General features: G+C 32.0%; 1 protein-coding gene across 1 annotated transcript; it reads left to right on the top strand.

Annotated features, from left to right (window-relative positions):
• The first annotated feature begins 3,469 nt into the window (after positions 1-3,469).
• LOC120122092 (regulator of G-protein signaling 1-like) lies at positions 3,470-14,258 on the top strand. The gene is made up of 11 exons (XM_039141334.1): positions 3,470-3,664; positions 3,835-3,955; positions 4,051-4,114; positions 4,192-4,276; positions 4,967-5,040; positions 5,408-5,599; positions 6,205-6,293; positions 6,397-6,635; positions 6,946-7,070; positions 13,752-13,873; positions 13,951-14,258. Exons 1-11 carry the CDS (start codon positions 3,588-3,590, stop codon positions 14,155-14,157), a joined length of 1,395 nt encoding a protein of 464 aa, XP_038997265.1. The 5' UTR covers positions 3,470-3,587; the 3' UTR covers positions 14,158-14,258.
• Positions 14,259-18,386: the final 4,128 nt, after the last annotated feature.

The raw sequence follows: 18,386 nt of genomic DNA, 5'->3' as shown, positions 1-18,386 counted from the left end.
CATTGTTTCAAACTTAAATAAACTATCATAGTGACTAGGATAATTATGAAGCTAAATTGAGGGGACTTAAGCATAAACACAACAATTTTGAACATGTAACAAGCAAATAGGACTAAAATATAATGAACTAAAAATTAATAAGTAGAATTAAGAATTAAGCCACCATGCATCAGTAAGCAAATAATGACTAAAATGTAATCCTAATAAAATTCAAAGATCAAAACATAAGAATAAAATCTTATTTAGTGACTAAAAAGCAAGATTACAAAACATAGATGAACAAAACAAAAAAATATAAATAAAGAAGGACCACATGTGTAAATAACCCACAAGGAGGCGGATCACACTTCCCCTAAACGACAGTGTTTTGGGAATGCATTAAATCCCTTTTGGGGTTCAGAAACCCAAGAAAGCTCTATAAAATCTTCTCCCCTTTTAGCGTCATTATGCTCTTCTTCCCCTCACTTCCCTTTTTTCTATTTTGGGAGAAAACCCCAAAGAGAGGTCTCACTCAAATGGCCATCGAACCTCAGTTCGGTGGCCTTCTCCTTTAGAAACTCCACATGCAACCATTGATCTAAGGGATTTTCGACGAAAATACCTTACAGTTTTAAAGACTTTGGTTCCGATTCAAGAGATCGACAGTGGCTTCCACGAAAAGGTATGTCCCTTTCTTTCTCTCTCTCTTTCTTGTTTTCTTTCTTTTTTTCGTTCTTCGCTTCGAATCACCCTTCTCCCCGTTGGAAATCTCTCCTTTTAGTTTATTGTTTGATTGGGTCTTTTTCCCGTTCTAGTCTAATGGTTACAGTTTCCCCTTTTTCGCATCTTTTCTCTACCTATTCCCCCCCAATTTCTCTCTGACTCTGGTCTCTCCCTTTTTTTTTATTCGAACTCTCCCTCTTATCTTCTCTCTCTCTTCGAATTCCTCCTCGAATATGCTCTATTCTCTCCTAAAATCTCCTTCGTGATTCTTCTCCCCCTTTTAATTTGCTTCTGTTGGGTCATTTAATGGTGAGGGTGACTGATTTGGTAGAGCTAGGGTAGACGTTCAATGATGTCTCCCTATAAAATCTGGTGAGTGTTTGATTTCAGTAGATTTGTTTTTTTATTATTATTATTTGATTTGATTTGTTTTCACTGTTTTAGAATAGGTGTGGTTTAGTGATGTGACCGACTGGCAGTAACGGTGGCAGCAGGTTTCGACTGACAGTGGCGGCAACGGTAGGTGAGGAGGCGACGATAGTAGTAGGATGATGGGGGTTAGGGTTAGCTAGGTTTTTTTGGTTTGGGTTTGTAATTAGATTTGGGCCCAGTTTTGGGTTTTGTAATGGCCTGCAAAAAAATATTATTAATATATAATAATAATAAAATAAAAATAAATAAAAAATAAGCCTAAACGAAAACGAGTGTCAACAATCTTCTCAGGTGTGATTATAATATCTTATTGTTGTACTTCTAATAATCTTAAGATTGAGTAAACTTATTCTTTATCTCCTTAATTTTATAATATTTCAATATTATATAATTATTATTTTATCTATCTCATTCTTGGATTTAGCGACTTTGTCTAACAAGAAGTGAGATGGGTACCCGCAAAATCCATCCTACTAACATCCCTACTATAAACGTTTATTTTTTTAATTAAGCGTATTTACAAACGAATGTATCATAAAAAACAATTGATTTATTTTAAAATTAAATATTTAAAATATATTATTTTCTAAGTATTTAATATATTTTTATTAAAAAATATTTAAAAGTATTAAAATTAAATGAATCACACTGTATTAAGTGATTTGTTATTATTCTTTAACTTCTTGTATTCAAGTATTGTGTAAGCAAAGTGTGAGCGATTATTATCAATTAATTGAAAGTCTTTCAACATATATTACCTTATATTCACATCAGATTTGTCAGAAAAAATATTAAAATTTCTCATCTAAATATTTTTTTTTGAAACTAATCAGGATATTTCATTAATCGAAAGTCGTATTAACAAACGTCTACCAAGTACAGACTGAACAAATAAAGTCATAACTATCGAAAATAAAATATAACAATGATTGCTTAGAGAAAGCATGATAAACAAATCATTAACAAGTGAAGCAACAACGTATATAAAATAAAAAATCAACGGCTTCAAGTATCATACATGAAGGAGAGAAACTTGAAGAAAAACAAAATGACCAACGAAAAAAGCGATATCCCCTTAACATCAATCCTATCCGGCACATATATACAATAATCAATGAACTATCTTGTACAAACGAACAAAGGAACAAGACATCGGGAAAACAATCAACCATGTATGCATAAAAAGAATGAGAAGAAGACCAATAAAAAACTTTACCCTGAGAGCTTAAAAACACTAGTGATCATGATACTCTTTACAAGAAAAAGAACCAAAAGAAATCATTATTGTAAATACAATAAATTAGAATTAAAAATGACATGATGATTGTCGGAGAGAATACCACTACAGGTGCCATTAGTGAAGACATTTTGAAAATCGCTTTGCAACTTTGTAACTTCCACAAAGAATCACAAAGAAAAGCAAATTAATCTCATCTAAATATTTTTAATATGAAATATATATACTTTAAATATTTGAATAAAAATAAATATTTTAAATATCTACCTTAAAAATATATTTTAAATATTTGATAAAAAGTGATTCGTGTAACTAATTTTGAATTAAGCCAGCAGCATTATGGATCAAATTAAAAATGTCCATAAATGATTAGCAGCGAAGTGTCCTTATTATGTTTATTCCTTATTCGGCCATTGATGAGTAATAAAATTGGTTATCGGATAGGAGTGAGCGTTCGATCGAGTTGGGTTAAAAAATTTCTAGTTATTCGAGTTGACGAGTCATATTTTATTACTCGAACTTGACTTGAATTTTTTTCCGAATCGAGTCAAGTCCAATTTTTGAGTTTCTGTTTAAATTTAATTATGAATATTTATAATATTATTATATTATTAATTCAAATTTAAATGGTTTTTATAACCATATACGGTACATGTATATTTATTCATATGTGATATATAGTGATGATACAAAGTCGATGGACTTAACTCAAACTTAAAAATCATTCTACTAATTACTAAAAATTTCAAGTTATTCTAATTGTATTTTACAACTCAATTTGAACTTAAAATATTTTCAAATCGAATTAATAAAATTATAACTTAAAATTAATTTGATTCGAGTTTTTTCAAATCGAATCAAATAAAAAAGATCTAACTTTTCGAATTGATTTCGAGTTTTATTGACCTTAGGTAATTTTTTTTTGAATAAACTAGTAAAAGTAAAACAATTTGATGTTAGATTACATCTCAGACACGCTACACTAAAGTATTGCCCTTGGTCAAAAGGAAGCAAATTAAAAAAAGAAAAGCACCAACCATGGAAACTGAGTGCTAGTGGAAAACGACGACCTGCTGTGTCTTTTGTAAACCAAACATTTATCCCATACATTTTCTTTCTCTTTTCCCTTTTTGGTCATGGAAGCCAAGAATTGCAACATTAACTCCTTAATTTGATCTGTTTCCGATCATTTGTTCAAGAAAAAAAAATAAACACAATGGTTAGCTGTGCCGTATGTGGCGGTTGCCCCTCCGACTATGTAGCTGTTTCCATCGCCATCTTCTCCATGATATCGTACATTTCTTTTCTTTGAAGTCTTTGCTGAAACCCATTTTACATAGCTCATTAGATTTTCATTTCGAAGTTCTGATTTTTTTTTCTTTAGATGGGAAGTTCTGTTTCGTCATTAACCGTTTGATGTTATGCCTCAGTGGAATGTTTTTGTCTTTTCCCTTTTGTTGCAGACTTATTGTGAAGTCGACTTTTCCGTTTTTGATGCACAAGGTTCCAATTGCAAAAGGAAGTGCCTTTTGGATTCCGGTTATTCAAGTTATTGCCAGCTTCGACTTTCTGTTATCAATTGTGGTAAGGCAATGTAGAGTAAAAACTTCAATTTTTTTTTTTGCTACCCACTTATTCATATCTCCATGATGAAGTTGTTAATCATATGCTTTCTACAGATGGCACTTAACTTTCTTAAATTCCAAAGGAGCCATTGGTGGTTGTCATGCTATGTTTGGGCAGGTAATGAATCTTTAATTACTTTACAGTTTAGTTTATAATTTCTCCATGAAATAGTCTAAAGTATATTTTGCTTTCAGTATGGCTTGAAGGTCCACTTGGATTTGGTTTGTTGTTGAGCTGCCGCTTAGCACAGGCATTTCAACTATACTATGTATTTGTCAAGTAAGTGGATTTTCTTCTATGTGAGGAATTTTAAGATATGGCTGGACAAAACCTGACATGCAATGAAGGTTTTTGTTCGCATTTTTATCCCTTGTATGAATTCAACAATTAAAAATTGGTTTTTTAAGGTTCAAGGTTTAAATTCAAAAACAACTTTAAAAAATTGAAAGGTATTTGCATATTAATATTTGATTGAGAAGTATCAATTTTACATTTTTATTATATATTATTATATATTTCTTTTATTGTAGTACATCTTGTTGCATCCTCTTCTCCAGTTCTTAAAAACTCCCCCATTGCTGTTTTAATGTTGTGTCATACTGCGTATCCGTGTCCGTGCTTCCAAGCTTGCAGATCTTTTGTCTCTTTTCTTAAACCAGGAAAAGAACATTTTGGTTAAATTCTGTTAATTTTGCTTAACTGACAGTTAATTCTGTTAATTTTTGGTGAGATGGTTCAGTACTTCAGTTACAGATCATCCTTTAATTCTCGAATCAATAAATTTAACTGCATTTTTACTTTGAAACTTTGCTGCATGCAATTGGACAATTTGCTTACTAGATAATTATACTGCCAAACCACAAGTTTGCATCACATTGCAATGTTTAGTTTTCGTAGAGCTGGTATTATCTATTTAAAACATGTCATTCCAGCAAAATATGGTTAATTTGTTGCTGTTGATCTTTTCAGGAGGCGTTTACCACCAATTAGATCTCATATGTTTCTTCCATTGATTCTTTTGCCATGGGTTGCAGGCGCTGCATGTAAGAATGTATAAAACCTTCCTATTTATCTGGTTGAACATATTGCAATGAAATGAAGCACCTCTTTTAGCAAAACATCAATGAGTTGTTTCATCTATTTATTTAAACTTCCACATATCATTAACAGATATCTTGAATTAACATATGGAATTGTCATCTATAATTGTTACAAAGCTTAAAACGTATATTTTCTTGCTCTATCCTTATTGTCCTATCAGCAGTTGTATTACCTGTCAAGGATTTTTCTATTGACACCGGCAATTTTTCTACGGATACATCAGGCTTATTTATGACAATTTTTTGAATCTTTTGTGCTCTAACACAACCGTGATTTCTATTTTTAACCAGAGGTGTTAATTTTTTGTAGTTATTCACGAAAAGAAACATCTCAATTACAGATGTCACTTGGGAACTCATTGGATAATCCCCGTTGTATCTCTTCACACATTATATGTTTCCGTTTTGATGGGGTTCACTGGGGCCATTCGACACATAGAGTTTAGGTTTGATGAACTCAGAGACCTTTGGCAAGGAATACTTGTCTCAGCATCACTAATTGGTAAATTTTTATCTCGGTTCCAACACAGCTTACATTTCCTCAAATTGTTTCCACATATGCTGCACATTACATTATCATCATTGATAAAAGAATCCTTCTTTTTATGCTCTATTCGGCTGATAAGAAATTTTGCAATTCTGTAACTGGTCCACTAAAACAAAATGTGTATGATACTTATCATGATTTTTATGTATTCAAAATTATTTTGCCAGGACTTTAATAAGTTCTCTAGAGTTGGAAATTCTGAGAAACATTTTTTTCATCCTTGCACACTCGAAAGATTAGTTGCAAACTGCTTACATGCAACTGAGATGGTTTAGCATTTTTTTAACATATCATTGCACACAGAAGCAGTGCTTTTGACGTAATATACACTCTTGTTGTATCAGTCATGATTCAACCACATGCTCTCCCTTCCGAAGATCCCACTGTGTAAACTGTATAGTTTTATGGAGTTCAAAATTGTAGGAGTTGTTAAAAATTGTGATTTTAGTGGACAGGCTTTGGTGCAACAAATAATGATTGGGATGGTTTTTACTGATATCTCTTTTGTTTTATTCATGTTGACCTTAATTTTCGTACTTCTGCTCCTTTGAACTTCCCAGGAGTTTGGGTTTCTGCTTACATCTTAAATGAAATTCATGATGATATCTTATGGCTTCAAGTGGTCTCCAGATTTATTCTTTTACTTACGGTAATTGTTCCTTTGCATCTTGATAGGCGTTCTTACATCATTAGTCAGTTGTTGAAGGTTTTTTTTTTGGTGTTTGCTAACATGGCTCAGGTTTGTTTTACAGGCAAGCATTCTTGTGCTGGTTTTCTTCTCCATATCAATTTCACAGCCTCTGCTCTCACAAATCAGCTTGAGAAAAAGGGAACCTCTAGAACTCAAAACAATGGGTCAAGCTCTGGGGATACCAGATAGTGGAATGCTATTACAAAGAGAAGTGGCTGTTGATGTTGATCCTAATGACCCATTGGATAAGCTTCTTCTGAACAAACGGTTTCGTCAGTCTTTTATGGCATTTGCAGACAGGTACTTCATACTTCACTAAGCTCCGGTTAGATTTTCTTATGGTGGTTTTTTTTTGTGCTTTCTTATCGGTGAAAACATGTTCTCACTTTTTCTTATATATTTTTTATTTTATGCTTCCCAAAGAAACAGAGACTATTCTGTGTTTTGTAGCGATTCAAGCTGCGTAGAAAACAATAGTTGGATTAAATCGGTTTGATTATAGAGGAAAATGGTTTTCCAAGCAAAATTCTGTAAACTAAAGAACAGATTATTTGCGACTTTAAAAGGTTAAAAGAAAATTTTAATCGAACTCATTTGTTCCTGATCACAGTTGTTTGGCTGGGGAAAGTGTGCATTTCTTTGATGAGGTGCACGAGCTTGGCAAACTTCCAATAGATGACCCAGTAAGAAGGATCTACATGGCGCGTCATATCATTAACAAATACATAATAGCAGGTTTGTTCTTTGTTAGCTCTTACAAACAACCGAATTATTCCGAGAGAGGTGAATTGGCCTTTTTAAAATTTTTGTGGAAGCAATCGAAAAATAGAAAAATTTTCACAATGATTTAGAGTAGTTCGATTTTTAAACCAAGTCTACATCTACTACCTTAACATCTACACTAAGGATTTCTCAAATCCACTAGATTTTCTCACCTTTAAGAACAAGGTGTAACCTTACAAACACTTTAAGGTTTATACCCTAAAACCTTGAATACATACCTCCCAAAGAGTAAATACAAATAAAGCAAACAAATGAGAAAACCTCACAAGCTGAATATGCTTGCACAATTTAAGCATTCACCCAATACACTCATGAGCAAAATAAACAATGTAGTTCAAAAGTGTGTTTACCACAAAGAATTTTACAAATTAAGTATAAAGGAAAATTTTGATGTTGGTAGGTTGGTTCAATATGTTTCTTGTTTACCTTGAGAAGCTTTGACCTTCAATTTATACCTTCTCTATCAATTCTAGTTGCTTGGAGCCGTTGGAGATCATTATAGTCGTTACCTGCAACAAAAAACATTTAATGCACAAGGGATCGACCCTTTTGTGAAAGGGGTCGATCATTTTTCAAATAATTCGACCGTTGCAAGAAAGGGATCCTTTAGGAGAAAGGATAGATCCTTATCATCGAGGGATCGATCTTTTGAGCAAAAAATCCTTAGAAACTTAACTTTAAAGCGTGAAAACAATCGATCCTTTGAAATTTTTTTTTAACAAATTCAATTAAGTCCAAAATTAATTTTACAAATTATTGTTATATCAAAATCTCAATTCAACTTAACTAAGTTGGAAAACATTTAAAACATATTTTTCAAGGTAATTTGGACTTTGAATTATTTTTTATAAATTTTTAACAAATTCGATTAAGTCCAAAATTAATTTACAAATTATTGTTATATCAAAATCCCAATTCAACAATCTCCTCTTTTTGATGTAGCAAAACCTTTTGAAAAATTGTTTTTGAAAAATACTTCCCTTTGAAAAAAATAAAACAATTTGAGAATTTGTGAAAAATTTAAGCTCAAATTTTTAAGTTTGAAAAATCATTTTTCATTTTATACTTTCTTCTTTCCTTTTTGTTATACCAAAAATAATTCAGCAATGTTAGTATCATATAACAAAAGAGATAAAGTAATTAAAATAAGCTAAAATCAAGAATAAATATATTAAGGTACCGAAAGCGAAAATATCCCAAGACTTCAAATGCATTTAAGTTCAAATATCCAACATGAAAATCATCCAAATATCAAATAAACATAAGTTTAAAATACCAAACATCAAAAGTCAAATATCCAAATGTAGGAAAGTCTAAAGATGTAAAGATGACATGATATGCATGCATGAACTAAGATGGTGATGAAAGAGGGAAGGAAAATCAGTCAAGCTAATGTTGGAACTCTCAACCCTCAATCATACGAGTCTCTAACGCATCTTGACGGTGCTCGATCGCATCAAAGTGGGAGTCGACGTGAGTTTGGAGAGAACTAGTAGACTGAAACATCCTCTCCTCAAAAGCTCGATTGAAATTTGCAGGAGTTACCGGGTCTACATGAGTAGCTCTCTCGGTATCCTCGCCAAAGCCGTCATCACGTGCACCATCCATATGCTCATCTCTATCATGGTCATCATCCATTTTCTCTCCGTGGAGATTACAGACCCAACGCATTGATCCTTCGGGCTCCTCCATTTAGCCGATCTTCGTCATAGTGCCACGACCAATGGTCCTCTCATCGGAAGGGAATGTGTCAGGCTCGTAAGATGTGTCGATATCAAGAAACTCGAACAAGTAACTGAGATACATTCCATAGACAAGGTTTGGTCGAGCCTTCGATTTGATGACACTCACGATATCGTTTAAGATCATACTAGCAATGTGAAGCTTGCGACTTTGTTGGATGCAAACATCCATCAATTGTCACTCTCGCGGACGGTAGAAAATTTTGTGCCACGAGCACGGATGCAATGAGTTACAATAAGATGAAACAAACGGTCATTAAAGAAGAAAAGAGTGGCTCTATTGTTTACAAGACGCATTTTGGGAGGAAATGAGCCCTTTAAATTGTCATCACCGGTGAGAGGAATGTCAAAAGACGGTAATTGTAATGGTATGACCCATAAGATAAGAAACAATGGTTCGATAGGTGGTGCCATTGTGAGAGGCAGATGACACATGAGCATTTGAGTAAAAAGTTTGAACCAAGGAATGATAAGTAGGGCCATTGAAATTGAGAAAATCAAAAAGTTTCATATATTTCAAATTTTGCTTGTAAGGAAAATCCAATTTGTCTAAAAATTCAAAATTGATTTTTTCAAGTTTCCTTAATTGATTGATATGCAAAAAATGAGTCAAAACGCTCACGAGCTTTGGTGGATTTAAAACATTGGTCAATCCAAGAATCAATTTGAGTGTTGCTTGTGGATTACCCCTTTAAAAACCATGGTTTTTCTTTTTGACATTTTCAAAAATTTTAAAGAAAAAGTGTTTTGAACAAAAAAGATGTTTAAAGGATGCTTAAAAATAATTTAGGAAGAATTAAAACGATTTTTTAAGGTTAAAAAGATGGTATAATCGATGGTTTTGGAGATGGTTTTGGTTGGGGAGTTTTATCAAAAACCTTGTGGGTGTAAGATAGAAATTTTGGATTTTTGAAAAATTTTGATTATGGGTGATGCTCCCTAAAACAAAACAAGTAATAAACAATTTAAAATTTGTTCTCTAACCACTAAATTCAACCCAATTTGTTCGAATTTTAAAAAAATTTGAAAAGTTAGGGTTTTTGATAAATCTTACCCAAAATGTTGATTCTTCAAAAATTGATCCAATATGAAGTTTTTTGAAGAAATTCAAATTTGGGAGTATTTTTGGGTATTTTGCTTTGAAATAAGGCTTGGACAGGTTGAAATGTGCATAACTTGACTTAAAATAACATTTTCCTACACATTTGGTCTAAAAGGATCGATCCATCACAAAAAGGGATCAATCATTTTGAAAAAGGCAAAAGGGATCTATCTTTTTCTTAAAGGGATCAATCCTTTCTTTGGAAAATTGCATTTTTATTCGAAGGACCAAATTGGATGACACTAGACTTGAATTTGATGCAACCTAAGTCGTATTATTGATATGAAATTAATTTTAATGACTTATAGGATACTAAATGTGCATGAATGTCAACTTGAAATATCAAATTATATAATTTTTTATTATTGATCAATTTAGTCCATAATTTGCACAACTATAGTCCAAATCAAGTCACACAAACATACAATGACTTTAAAGATCCTAAACATGCATATTTTCAATTTTTGCTACATTTAAACATCATATTCTCAAAATCAACATATATAATCAATACAAAGCATTGAGAACATGATTTCAAAGCAAAAATCAAGTATTGCAAATTTAAGGCCAAAATCATCATCATAAGCATATAAAGCCATAAAATTGCAACTCATGCAATAATAATTCCTCCTAACTAATTGCAATTAAGCACTATGTGGGGACACAATCATGCAACATATAAAATCACATAATTAACATGAAATTGCATGAAATTTAAACTTTTTACCACTTGAATAAAGATCGATTTGTTAGGCCTCTCTTTCTTCAAGTGTAATTCCTTAGTGTGTCTAGAGCCTCCAAATAACTTGACATTGCTCACCATTGCTCCAACACACCTATAAGAGATACTTCTTGATTTTTTGTATCCAAATTGCTTTGGGTCCTTGATTATTAGTTTCAATGCCTCTAGTTCCCTTATGAACCCATATTTGTCTTATTTTATAAATTTTATTTTCTTTGTAGGACAAGTATTAGTAAGCATCTTGTAACTCATCAAAAGAATATGAATTTAATTCATTTGAGTTAGAAGATACATTTGAATCTTCTTGGATGGCCATAAGGCAAAGGTTGGCTACTTTATCCTATTCATCATCAGTGATTTCCTCATCACTCCAAGTACCAAAAAAAGCCCTTTTTTGGCTTATGTGATCCCTTTTTCTTCAATTGGGGACAATCATACTTCACATGTCTCGGTTTTTGGCAATTGTAGCATATGATGAGACCCTTATCTTTCTTCGGTTCATGCTTCGTTTTTTATCTTTGGATGACATGAATCTTTGAATCTCTTGAAGAGTTTGGCCATCTCTTCATCTTCTTCATTGTGCTGTTCATCGAAATTGTATTCTTTACGTGTAAAAGATATTAAAGCAACACCAACTTGTTTTTTTATTTCTTTTTTCTCTTCCTCTTCCTTCTTTTTTTGTAGTTTTACCTCATGAGTGAGTAATGAACCGATGAGCTCATCGAGGGTGTACAATTTCAAATCCTTGGCTTCTTTGATGGCGGTAGCTTTGCCTTCCCAAGATGTAGGCAACGAGGCAAGCATCTTTCTTACTACTTCATTGGGATAAACTTTCCTAAAGTTCTGCAACTAATTTACGATTAAAGGAAACCGATCGGACTTCATCTTAATGTCTTCATTGGGGTTCGTCTTGAAGTTCTTGCAGTAGAGAGTGAGAATGTCAATCTTGGACTTCTTTACTTAGCTAGTTCCTTCATGGATCACTCCAACTTCTCCCATATCACCTTAGCAATAGAGCAAGAAGATACTCTACTATATTCGTCCGGGCCAAGTGCACAAAAAAGAATGTGCATGGTTTTAGCATTGATTTGGGCAAGCTTCCTATCTTCACTTGTCCATTCCGAAGATTTCTTGGAGGAGCGATAGAACCGTCAATGATAGCATCCCAAACCACAAGGTCGGTGGCTTGAATGAACAACATCATCCTATTCTTTCAATAGGAATAATTTGCTCCTTTGAAGTAGGGTGACTTAGCGATGGAGTGTGAATCCTCGAGATAGTATTAGTCAGAAGTATAACCCATCTTTCTTGGTTGATTGTAGAATTTGATAGAGATATCCTAAAACCTTCTCAAGATTGTTAGACCGTCGATAGAGACCCGCTCTGATATCAATTGTTAACTCTTACGAAAAATTGAAATATGCCAAGAGGGGTGAATTGACCTTTAAAAAAATTGTGGAAGCAATAGAAAAATTTGCACAACGATTTAGCATTCACACTAAAGATTTCTCAAATTCGCTAGATTTGCTTACTTTTAAGGACAAGATGTAACCTTACAAACACTTCAAGGTTTATAACTCAACCTTGAATACACACTCTTCTAAAGAGTAAATACAAATAAAGCAAACAAATGAGAAAACCTCACAAGGAAAATATGTTTGCACAATTTAAGCTCACCCAATACACACTTGAACAAAATAAACAATGTAGCTCACAAGTGTGTTTACCACAAAGAATTTTACAAATTAAGCACAAAGTAAAACTTTGATGTTGGTAGGTTTGTTCAATACGTTTCTTGTTGAACTTGAGAAACTTTGACTTTCAATTTATACTTTTTCTATCAGTTCTAGCTGTTGGGGATCATTATAGTCGTTACCTACAACAACAAAAAAACATTTAATGCACAAGAGATCGATCCTTTAGGGGAAGGGATCGATCATTTTCAAATAATTTGACTGTTCCAAGAGAGGGATCGATCCTTTTGGTTAAGGGATCGATTCAAAACCTACTTGAATCCAAGGGATTGATCCTTTTTCAAGTTAATTTGAATTTTGAATTATTTTTGATAAATTTTTAACAAATTCAATTAAATTCAAAATTAATTTTACAAATATTGTTATATCAAAATCTCAATTCAACCTTCTTATTTTCGAGGAAGTACTCTCAAACTTTAATCTTCATTATTTCCCATCTTAAGCCTTTTGATATGGACAGGTCCATGCAACTTAAAATTTACCTTTTCTATCTTCCACATGTAGAATATTGGCTCTTCTCCAATGGTTTATAGATGATGATACAAACGTAAATGTTTTTTGTATTTTTAGGTCATTTTGGTGCCAAAATGCTGAAGAAACTGGTTTACCCTGTTTTCTATTTTTGGCACGAGGATGAACTGTTCTATCTATTAGACATTATTAACAGAGAGAATGCATGTAGAACTGTGTTGCTCTGACTTTTCATTTTCTTTGAAGTACTTGTGTCAGATACCCTTTACCCGATGCAATATCTGGAAATAGGTATGAAGACATGTCAAAACTTTTTTTAAAAATTGTGCAAACCCGCGAAAGACATTTGAACTATTAACGTCCACGAAGAACATTACGACGGCTGGTAATTGAAAAGCAAAGATATGCCATTTTTCATGTTTCATTTCTCCATCAAACTTAATTCTGCTCCAAAGTCCTTAAAAATGTTGAAATACTGCAGATCCTCCTGAACTTAATTCTAGCACTGGTCTTGTCCTTTGGTTGGAAAGTTAGGTAAATGTATATGTGAAGGTATTGAAAAGATTGAAGCTAGGTTTGATTTCTTACTCTCATGCAAGAACATTTGTTTTCATAGTTTTCAGTAAAATATAAATATTCTCCAAGGGATCAAATCAATAGTTCAGTGTCAATCTTTTTTGATAATTTCATTTATGAAGCTTGATTTTGAAACTTACAGGAGCTTTTATTTAGTGCAAGAACTGCTGTTGCTTGATGATTATCCACTTATTTTACCTCGCAATTTCTGAACTCATACAATTTCCTGCCCAATTTGTCATACAGGTGCAGCAATGGAAATTAACATATCTCATCGAATCCGGCAAGAAATCTTGACCACCAGTGACCTAACACATCCGGATCTCTTCACCAATGCACTAAATGAACTGATACAGTTGATGAAAATGGTGGGTTATTTTCATTGAAGTTGAAGTGCATATGAGTTGAGAATTATGTTGATTCATCTATGTTTTTTGTATTATAGAACTTGGCAAAAGATTATTGGTCATCCATGTACTTCATGAAATTCAAAGAGGAAGCCAGAATGAGATGCTGTGGGCATGAAATGGAAGAGATGAGAGTGTATAATTTCTCTCCCAGGTTGAGTTGTGTTCATGCTAGTGACGATCCCTTTCAGCAGGACCAATTTTCAAGTAGATTTACCCAAGATATTCATGCTTCATCACATTGAACTGCCTGCCCTTGCTGTTTTCTCTAAAGTTATATTACACATGGCTATGAATATATGATGTTGCTAGAGGTGAATCAGTCTGTCCCATGGATTTCACACTTTCTAAATTATTATTACCCTTTAAATGTATTCATTTTATATTCTTTGTATACTTATATTATAGCATATCAACCTTGACTCTAGTGGATGAGATTGATATTTTCAAAATTTTGGAAGAATTTCTCGTTCACTGAGATTTTATTATTAGGATAAAGTACACGAATGGTCAGATTATAAGATCTTGTTTTGTTAAGTCCCCGATCATTAAAAGTTATAAATAATTTTTCGATTATATGATGTTACTTCGTTGAATCTTTTGACTATTAAAAGTTATGAAATGATCACCTAACTTTTCATTTGTTAACTGATGATCGTTTGAGTTGAACGTTAATTTGCTAACTGGAATATGATAAAATTGTATTTTAATTATGTCTATTTGCACCGTCGTTGCTTTCAAGCACTGGCTCGGCGTCATAAACAAAGAGTTGATCCACAAAATAAAACTCAAACGATTATGAGACGAGATTTTATCATACCTCAATCAACAGATTAACGTCCAACTCAAACAATTGCTATTTTTAAAGAAAAATGACGAATTTAAACAATAGTTCGATGATCATTTTGTAATTTTTAATAATTGGAGACTCAACAAAGCAATATCCTATAGTCGATGGACTATTTTATAACTTTAAAAGTTACGGAACTCAACAAAGCAACGTCTTATAATTGAGGATCATTTATATATTTTACCCTCGAGGACGTTTGATTCGTAGAAAAGAGCATTACCAAGAGAAATAATCTTTTCCGAAATTACATTCTCACGTTTGAAGCACGGAAAATATTATTACCTTGAAATATTCTTTTCCCATTAGTAGCATTTTTTTTGTTAGAATGGTGGAAATGTTATTACTTACAAATTCTTTGGTATTAGACAATTCTCACCACTTTGGACAAGAATGCTCTAGACTAACGAATTTTTTTTATAATAATACTTTTCAATTCTTAATTTTTTGTACTTTACACAAAATTATAAATATAATAATAATATACAAAGAGTTTAATTTAGTAAAATATTAACAAATTTGAGTATTTAAAATTATTTTATATTTTTAATATTCAATATATTAATTATTTATAATTTTATCTAGTGAAAAATAATATGATTGTAAAAATGTAATTATTTAAAATAATACATATTTTAAGTTATTAAAAAATAAATCTTATATATTAAAAAAGTAATATCTTTGTCCAATCGAGATCGTAATATTATTTTTATATTATATTATATTTTATATAAATAAATATGATACTTAAGAAAATTATTTTAAAATATAAGTTTAATATACTAAATATATATTAAATGTATTTTTCTCAAAAGTTAGATAAATAACAATTAAAATATTTATATAAATTTTCGTTCAAATATTTATAGTTTGATATTGAAGTTTAACTTTAAAAAAAAAAACATATATCACAAGGATAATTTGGTAAAATATGCATTCAAGTAATCTTATATTCTTATAACGAAACATTATATTTTTACATTCTTTCTAAACAAACCAAACAAGGTAATACAACATTATCATGGTAATGTTACATTCTAGTAATGTTATTCCCAAAGGTAATTTTACATTGCGTGAACCAAAAATTCTCATTATTATTATTATTGCTAATATTAAAATTTGTGTTTTTTTAGGCTCGAATTTGATTTTCAAAGGAATTTTAAGAAAAAATAGTTCTAAAAACTCTCTTTTTGTCAACCTTAAATATAGATAAATTTAAACTTAATATAAAAATAAATTTCTAAACTATAACACTTTTTTTATTTAAGTACATAAATTATTTTTCGATAATTTAAGCCTCTAGTATTATTACAAACAGTACCATTTTAAAGTGTCATGAACTTGATGACATTAAAAAATTTCATTAAGTGACACATATCATATTCTGATATATAATTTCTTTTTAAAAAATATTATTACTTTAAAAAAAATGTATATTTTCTCTAAAATCTCAAAAAGTCCCAAAATTCTTAGTTCGAAAACATCAACCCACTCGTCGATTATTTTCGATCACTATCGTTGTCGCTGATCACCTACACTCGTCTACAAGCTCCTACTATCAATCATATCTCTCGTCACTACCCAAATCTCTTAGAACCCTAAATCTCTAAATCATAAAATTTAAATTCCAAATTACTATATTATAATTGTTATAGCTTACCATTTCTTGGGGTTTTCACGCAAGCAAAGGGTTTTGAGTGTTTTTAGGGGGAGGGAGTACGAAAGGGAGGTAGGATACCACATTTTTACCCAAAAAAATCACCTTAACAATAAATAATTACCTGATAGACACTGTTTCTTCAAATATTATTGATCTACCACCCTTTCTGAAAAGTTGACGGAAGGCGTGGATCAGTAAGCGTGCTTTCCTGGGGTTATGGTTGAGCTGGTGCCACGGTGGAAAGACGCAACTCACGAAGTACGGCTTCGCGGGGAAATCTTACACGTGGGGGAAGACGCGGATCATGAGGCATGTGTTTCATCAATACCCTCTTTAATACCGCCCACTCCCCTTAATTATCACATACCCCCTTTAATACCACCCGTCCCCTCCCCTTCCCCTATAAATACCCCCTCATACAACCCTCAAACCACACACAAAATTATCATTTTTCCTTTTATCAATCATTCTATCAAGCTTTAAGTAGGTTTTATTATTATTTTTATAAGGTAAATTTTTTATTATATTATAATCATTTAATAGTTTATTATTTTATTATTTTTTAGTGTACTAATTTTATTTTATTTTTTGCAGTTATAAAATGGAAGGCGGGTTGCTACGTTTAAATGAGAATCATATCTCGAGTCATTTTTTCGATACGGTAATAATTTTAAATTATGTTATTTTAATTATTGTGAATGTTTTATTTTTTTAGTATTAATTTATATTTTAATTTGTATACTATTTATTTAATTAGGGGAATGACCGTATATTAGATTTATTTATTTATAACGCTAAGTTAGAGATATCAAGTCGTGTCTGGTCGTATTTAGCCGAGGCTGTATTCGGTTACATAGTGAAATATGAAGGGCAATGTAACCTTGAACCCAACCTTATTTCTGCACTGGTTGAGAGGTGGAGACCCAGAGACACATAAATTCCATCTTCCTTGTGAGGAGTGCACTATTACGCTAGAGGATGTTTCCATACATTTGGGGCTTCCAGTAAATGGGGTGTTATTTCTGGTTTGGTAGATGGTGATTGACATTCCTTGTGCAATAAGTATCTTGGAGGTATCCCACCTAATTTCAACAGTGGTTGAATACCGTTATTATGGTTGCCTTGAGTGAATACTGTCACGAGGAACATGTTAAAATATTTGCTGGGGCTTGCATATAACAACTCATAGGAGGGATCTTGATGCCCGACAAATCTCGCAACCAAGTTCATTGTATGTAGTTGCATCATCTCAAAGATTTTCACGTTGTCAACTCACTCAATTGGGGCTCTACAGTTTTGGTATCTCTATATAGAGAAATGTATCAAACAATTAATTATAAAAAAAATACTATCGACAGATGTGTCATTCTTCTCCATTCATGGGCGGGTATCACATGCATTTTTTATGTCCGATCGTGAATATCTCGTTGGTCTTCCTGTTATTGTTGAGGTAATTTCAATACTAAGTTCGTATATAAATAATGTTTTTGAGTATATAATGAAATATTTTTTTTACATTGAATATGTTGTCATATACAAGGAGAAATCATCATGATATAACAGACGAATTGGAAGAAATTCGGTCACTCATTGATCAGAAGGCTGGTGTAGTTGAGGTATGTATTTAAATTTTATTATTTATCTTTAATTGTCGTTATATAATATATATATATATATATATTATATATATATATATATATATATATATATATATATATATATTAATTTCAATGGGCTCCTTATTCTACTGAAGAAATGAGGCTTTGCATCCGACCTCACTTGAGTGGCTCAAGATGTATGAATGGCGGTAGTTCCTCTGATATGTTTTGCTATTGTCGAGTGGCATCCTACTGATCGTGTGATCCACCAATTTGGATTCATACAATATATTCCTAAAGAACATAGGAATCTCGACAATATGCATAACGTCGATAGACGGGGTAAAAAGAATGTCAACTAGCTGATCA

The sequence above is a fragment of the Hibiscus syriacus genome, unplaced genomic scaffold (assembly GCF_006381635.1).
Source record: "Hibiscus syriacus cultivar Baekdansim isolate YM2019G1 unplaced genomic scaffold, ASM638163v2 tig00110384_pilon, whole genome shotgun sequence".
Lineage (NCBI taxonomy): Eukaryota > Viridiplantae > Streptophyta > Magnoliopsida > Malvales > Malvaceae > Hibiscus > Hibiscus syriacus.
Note: the sequence above shows the minus strand (reverse complement) of the source record. Positions and strands in the feature narration are given on the sequence as shown.